The sequence below is a fragment of the Myotis brandtii genome, unplaced genomic scaffold (genome assembly GCF_000412655.1).
Source record: "Myotis brandtii unplaced genomic scaffold, ASM41265v1 scaffold1875, whole genome shotgun sequence".
Lineage (NCBI taxonomy): Eukaryota > Metazoa > Chordata > Mammalia > Chiroptera > Vespertilionidae > Myotis > Myotis brandtii.
Window position 1 is genome coordinate 156,952 of NW_005356961.1, and position 6,794 is coordinate 163,745.

A 6,794-nucleotide genomic window follows, 5' to 3' on the forward strand; every position below is an offset into this window, starting at 1 on the left:
ATCGCAGATCACAGATCACACACACACACACACACACAGACCATGCGAGCCCAAGACACGCCCTCTCATCCCCAGCTAGGTAAGAGGCTTACTCACTGGGATCCAAGGAGTTCTTGGACTTCTTGTCAAATTCCTGCTGGGAGACAGGCTGTAGGCAGTACTCACTAACAGTCACCATGCGGCTCCCCACGGCCAAGCGAACCATGGCCCGGGCATTGTCAGGATCCAGGCCTTCCACCTAAAGTGTTGGGAAGTAGTTAGGCAAAGGTTGAGTGGACTCGACCTACATTTCTAAGACCAAGCTTTCCACCCTTACCTCTAATCGGCCTGACCCCTGTGTCTCCCCCAGCAGACTGTGACCCCTGAGAGTGGGGACCAGGCTTGGTCCAGGCCAGGTCCTGGAAGGTGAGTCTGAGGAATGGCCATTGACATCTGAAGGCTGACTCTGACCCTGAGGTCTGGGACTGGTCCCTGTGTCTCCTCCACCAGACTGTGACCCCTGAGGGCTCGGACCAGGCCTAGTCCCTGTGTTCCCCCCACTAGACTGTGGGGCTTGGACATATTTTAAGCATTTAATCCTTATGCACTTGTGGCATATGGCATTCTCTCCCCTTTCGTTAGAAACTGAGGCTCAGAAAGGCCCAGCAAGTGGTCCTGGGTTACCAAATAAGGCCTAAAAGACAAGGATTTCCAGTCTTTCTCTCCCAAACCAAATTCTTCTTCGTTCTGACCTGTTGCGGCCAAAGGTAAACTGAAGGGGGGTGTGTGTGAAAGGATTAAAGAAAAGACAGACAAGAGAATACATAGCTGGGTCTCGGTGGGACACTGCTCCCTGATAAGGAGACAACGCCAGTGCCCACAAGCCGTGTCTTTATTTTATAGCAGATGCCACGAGGCAAAGTAGGGGCGTGATCACGTTGTTTACAGCATTCTCGTGAGCTCCAACCTCACTCAACTACATGCACCTGAACTCTACCACAAGGCACGTGGGGCATCGTGTTCGGACCATAGGTTCAAGCTTACAACCACAGCCGTTGGCTATAATTGTGCTGGGAGGGCCGTGCCCTCCAGCTGGGACTTGCACGTGGCAATGAGAGGACCCTGTCCTTTCATTAGTCCGAGGCTTGAACCTGGCCAAAACACCGTAACCGCACCCCACACTGACCCTCACATCAATCTTTCCTGCTGCCTGTCTTGGGCTCCTGGCACATCTTGGTTCCTTACCTTCCCATAGAGTCCTCGATAAGGGCCAGAGAGAACCACCACAGCTCCTCCAGCTACCAGTCCTTGAGGCTGGTCTTCCTTATCCTTCTCTTGCTCCTCACCGGGCTTCCGCGGGCGGTGGGGGCCGGTGGGGGCCAAGGCCTGGACCTCAGCCAGGTTGGCGCCCAGTCCTAACCCTTTAGGTCTCAGTGAGTTGACACGGGGCTTCACCACTCTGTAGAGAGCATAAAAATATGGGCCTGGTGGGGTATGTAAAGGTCTTCAATGCTCCATTGCCCCCCAACCCCTACCCAACTCCCACCCTTTCAAAATGTTCAAGAGTATACTTCCCCATCTTATAGTAGGAACACTTTTGACCTACAGAAACAGCAATTTCATTAGATTCAACCTCATAACATGTTACATATGCCACCCATTACATAAGATCCATAGTATAACCAAACACACTAATATTTCTACAGGGGAAATCATACAAATATTCATACCGAGCAGGAGAAATACACTATAAAACACTCAATGTCAATTCAGGTCACATTCGGCTGCCAAAGCATTTATGAAAAAAAGTTTGGTTTTCAGAATTTTTTGGAGTTTAGAACTGTGGAGAGGGATTGTAAGTCTGTGTGGTAATAGCAATGTCTAGTCTATGCTTATTTGGGGCCAGGACCTCCTGCGAGTGCTTTACATGTATAAGTTCACTTATTTCTCACAACAGACCTGGGAAGTCAATGCTGTTATTATCCCCGTTTTTCCGACAAGGAAGCTGATGCCCAGAGAGGCAATCTTTCCATAAATGGGATCCAATCATGGAGTTTCAAAGGGCAAATAGGAGTCTGAAACAGCAGTGGAAGAGACTACTGAATTGGTTAGGGTGGTAATGTGCCCTTCCCATGCCTAGATGGTTCCGGGTGAGCAGTAACCGCAGGAGTCTCGTTTATTATTCTGTCTGTTGTCCCCATGGCCCTACCCCAGAACTCACTGTTTGAAGGTGCGACCAATGCCTTGGCCAGGTTTCCAGCCCATGCCCCGCAACATGGCCAGCCCATAGGCCTCCACAGGGACTGCCTCGTAATTGGCCTCCTTGGGCACCTGTGGGTTCAGGAGGAGGAAGGACAGTCAGAGTTTGCTTACAGTAGCAGGCCTCTGAAGTGCATTTGCTATCACCTACTGGGTAACCCTCAATGCTTCTTTTCCAATCAGCTTAAGGGTAACTTTTGATTTCCTCTTGCCATCCCTCACTTTATGCCTCTAGTTCAGTCCTTCAACAAATATTTACAAAGCACCTACACAATGCCAGGTACTGTTCTAGGTGCTGGCGATAAGGCAATGAACATAACAGACAAAAAATCCTGACCTTGTGGGGCTTATGTTCTAATTGTAGGACACGAAAGAAATAAAATACATAAAACAGGATATATCAGGTGGTGATAAGTTATATGAAGAAAAGGAAAGCAGATTAAGGAGATGAGAGAGATGAAGAAGGGAGTGTCACTGAGTTGACATTTTGAGCAGAGACCAGACGGAGATAACAGGGAGCCATGAGGATGTGAGAAGGAAGTGATGCAAGTAGAGAAAACAGTAAGAGCAAAGGCCCTGAGGCAGATAAGATCTGGTGTGTGTGAAAAGCATCATGAAAGTCAACCTGACTGAAACAGAGATGTGGAGGCAGAGAGGGCTGGCAAGAAATTAATTAAGAGAGCTGGTCAGGCCCTGACTGGTTTGGCTCAGTGGATAGAGCGTCGGCCTGCGGACTGAAGAGTCCCAGGTTCGATTCCGGTCAAGGGCATGTACCTTGGTTGTGGGCACATCCCCAGTTGGGAGTGTGCAGGAGGCAGCTGATCGGTGTTTCTCTCTCATCGATGTTTCTAACTCTATCCCTCTCCCTTCCTCTCTGTAAAAAATTAATAAAATATATATATATAAAAAGAGAGCTGGTCAGGAATCACAAGAGGGTGGCAGCCCCAAGGGGACCAGCTAGTGAGTAACTGTAATAGATCAGATGAGAGATGCTAGTGGTTCAGGCCAGCATGCCAGCAGTGGATGTGGAGAAGTGGTCAGATTCTAGATGTATTCTGAAAAGGGAGATGATAGGATTCTGCTGACAGATTGTATATGGTATGAAATAAAGAGGGGAGTCAAAGGTGATGATAAGGTTTCTAGGCTGAGTGAGAGGAAGGATGGATGGAACTGCAAGAGGAGGGAAAACGAGAGAAATGAGACCAAAGCTAGAACAGGATGGAGAGTGAAGTGAAAAAGTCTTTTTTTTTATGATGAGAGAAACCAGAAGACATGTGAAGACTGATGAGAACAGTTCAGTCAAAAGAGATGGTGGTCTGGGGCTGTAAGAAAATTAGGCTCCAGCCCTAGCTGGTTTGGCTCAGTAGAAAGACCGGCGGCCTGCAGACTGAAGGGTCCCGGGTTTGATTCCGGTCAAGGGCATGTACCTCGGTTGCAGACTCCATCCCCAGCCCTGGTTGGGGAGTGTGGGAAGGCAACCAATCAATGTGTCTCTCTCACATTGATGTTTCTCTCTCTCTCCCTCCCTCTCACTCTCTCTAAAAATTAATAGAAAAATATCCTCAGGCGAGCATTAAGAGAGAGAGAGAGAGAGAGAGAGAGAGAGAGAAAGAAAGAAAGAAAAGGAAGGGAAAGAAGAAAAGAAAACTAGGCTTCAAAGAAGCACTGCAGCGCAGTTGGTTAGAGCATCATCTTGCTATGCTAAGGTTGTGGGTTCAATCCCCAGTCAGGATGCATACAAGAATCCACCAATGAATGCATAAATTAAGTGGAATAACAACTTAATGTTTTTCTCTCTCTTTCTTTCTCCCTTCCTCTCTCTCTAAAATCAATAAATAAAAATTTCAAAACAAAACAACAAAAAGCACTGCAAAAAACCATGAATGAAGAGGTAAAATGTAGGCCTATGGGTATGAAAGACAGACTTGGTTCCTTCTGTAGACACAACCCTCACCTCTCATGGTCTCACCTCCCATCATCACTCCCTCAGTTCTTTTTTTTTATTCCCTCAATTCTTTATACTCACTCCAGACACATAAGTTGCCTCCATACTGGACACATATCACATCGATTTCCTGCAAAAATGCCATTGCCTGGGTTGCTGCTGCCATTAGGAGTACTAACCCTGCTCTTTCCTTTCTCATTAAACCCTAGCTGTCCTTCCAAGTGTCTCTCCTACCATTCTTGTCTCAGTCTCCATCATCTGTAGCCAGTAGGTCTCCTTGCTTCCATCTCTGCTTACTAGTCTGTTCTGCTTGCAGCAGCCAGAGAAATCCTGTCAAATCATGCCTTGTCCCTTCTCTGCTCAGGGCCTTCTCATGGTTCTCATCTCATTCAGAGTAAATCCAAAGTCCTCACCATGGCCCACAAGGGCCTACTTGATTTAGCTCCCATTTCTGACCTCATCTACTACCCTCCCCTTCACTCATTCCAATCCCATTACATCAATCTCCTTGGTGTTCCTCAAACACTCCAAAGGATGGAAGGAGGAAGGGGTAGGCAGCAGGCCTCTAATACACACACAGACTTTCCCTGCTCTGTGCAGGGAAGGTCTGGCAGATAGGGAAAAGAGAGGCTGGGGCAGGAGGGGGGCGAGGGGCCAGCTCACTGTCTCTGCCCGGGGCTCGCTGCCTGCCCCTTCCTCGTTGGGGGTGCATCTTTTCTGGATCATGGGGATAGCGAGCGTGGGGTCGACACCCGCATTCTCTCTTTCCTCCAGAGACTTCTTGGATTCTAAGGAAGAATGGGAGGGAGCAATGAGGCCCCGCCCATACCCTTCCACTTTTCTAGTGTTCTTCCTTCACCGGGGCAAGGCAAAGACGGATCACTCACCCTCAATGAGCTCCTTCACAGCCTGGGACAGCACCCCATCCCCAATGGCCTCAATATCTGTGGATAGGCCAGGGGCCTGGGTTAGTGGCTGCCTTCGAAGGTCATTCTGGATCAAAGGGATGACGAGCTCCTTGGGGGCTTCTGAGGGATTCACACTGATGTGAACACAGAGGGATTAAGTCGGAAGAGTAGTATGGTCAATGGGTGCTGAGCCACACCCCTTCATTCAGAGAAAACACAGAGCCAAACTCACCCCCAGGCCCATGGACCAGGCTCTGTCTGGTTCTTCAGTTACATCTCTGGATATAACTAGAGAACCTTCTTTGGATCCTCTCCTCCACCCCCAACAATTAACTGTGCCTTTCAGGAATCAGTCCTCGGTCCATGGCTTCCACAATGACCCACAAATCATCATCTTCAGTCCAGACTCTCCCCAGAGCTCCAGGCCACACACCCGCCTTTCCGAATTAAGCCGTGGATGGCTTCCCCCAACCTCAATCTGCCGCTCCATTCCGTTCCCATATCGGAGAAGCCCCACCATTTCAGTTGAGACACTAGGGTCCTGTCATTCTCTCCTCCTTTTCTTTCAAAACGCACACACCGCAGGGCTCCCAAATCCTAAAGACACCCCCCTCTCAGGATGTATTCTCTCTTGTCAATCCCCAGGGCCATCAGGCTCAGTTCCTACTGTCCTACAAACGCTCGCCTTCTCTCCTCCACGAATTTGCTCACGCGGTACTCAGGCTTTCCAGGCCACTGTCACCGAGACAATCAATTCAGACTGCGCCCTCCCCCATGCGCCCACCGCACCGATTTCCAAGGGATGAAAGACCCAGCGCTTCACCTGTGCAGCTTCCTCCCTTCCACGGTCTTCAAGAACTCCTTCTCTTCCGGAGCCGCACCCGGGTCGTCGCCCCGGTCGGCCAGCCGTCTTCGGGCAGCTGTACGACTGAAGCTAAACGAAATTGGGGCAGTAGAGGGTCCCGCCGGCCGCGAAACACCATCTTCTGACTCCGCCATCTTGCTCCTCTTCCCAGGCCCGCGCGCTGCTTGCTGGGAAGTTTAGTTTGGGCTCAGTTTGCCGGGGGCCGGAGGACGGGCGCTAAAACTACCTTTCCCATGAAGCACTGCGGCATCGACAGGCGAATAAGGGGCCGTGGGAAGTAATTGCGGCTCTTTTACTTCAGAGATGCACTTAGCGCCAAGCATGCTGGGAAATGTAATTCCTCCGGGAGCTAAGGGTGCTAAGAGGTGGTGTAGGCATTTGTCGAGTATTTATTGATCGCCTACTGTGTACATGTTACTGTGCCCTACTGGCATGGAAAGTGTAGGTAAGATAAATAAGGGGAAAAAATCTGTGAATGCCAGTTGTGTAAAATAATACAAAATAGACATGTAAATAATGCCCACCGATGCAAGATTTAATACTCGACAAGCTCTAGGTTCAAATATTCAAAAAATAGCCCCGACCGGAGGTTAGAGCGTCGGCCTGCGCAAAGAAGGTTCCCATTCAAGGGCACATGCCCTGGTTGCAGGCTCCATCGCTAGTAGGGGGCAATGATTCTCTCTCATCATTGATGTTTCTGTCTCTCCCTCTCTCTTCCTCTCTGATATCAACAAAAATGTAAAATAATAATAAAATAAATAAAATAGACCCCCTCTTCTTTAGAGGCTTACAGTCCAGTGGGGAACAATGACACGCAAGTCCTTGGGGTGCAGGCCCA

At 49.3% G+C, this 6,794-nt stretch overlaps 1 protein-coding gene and 1 long non-coding RNA gene across 3 annotated transcripts in view; one reads left to right on the forward strand and one right to left on the reverse strand.

Annotated features, from left to right (window-relative positions):
* Positions 1-4,623, forward strand: part of LOC106725797 — a 17,516-nt gene extending 12,893 nt beyond the window's left edge. Inside the window, exons 2-3 of the long non-coding RNA XR_001361760.1 lie at positions 2,921-2,923; positions 4,610-4,623. This is a non-coding gene — a long non-coding RNA (uncharacterized LOC106725797). The remainder of the gene's footprint in view (positions 1-2,920; positions 2,924-4,609) is intronic.
* The window catches only part of GPKOW (G patch domain and KOW motifs), a 9,969-nt gene extending 3,846 nt beyond the window's left edge, over positions 1-6,123 (reverse strand). For both annotated transcript variants that reach the window (XM_014538247.1, XM_014538246.1), the window contains exons 1-6: positions 5,915-6,123; positions 5,071-5,225; positions 4,847-4,971; positions 2,201-2,310; positions 1,225-1,438; positions 97-238 (exon numbers count right to left, since the gene is read on the reverse strand). In XM_014538247.1, coding sequence (XP_014393733.1) covers positions 97-238; positions 1,225-1,438; positions 2,201-2,310; positions 4,847-4,971; positions 5,071-5,225; positions 5,915-6,090 — 922 coding nt within the window. In that variant the 5' untranslated portion in view covers positions 6,091-6,123. The remainder of the gene's footprint in view (positions 1-96; positions 239-1,224; positions 1,439-2,200; positions 2,311-4,846; positions 4,972-5,070; positions 5,226-5,914) is intronic.
* Positions 6,124-6,794: the final 671 nt, after the last annotated feature.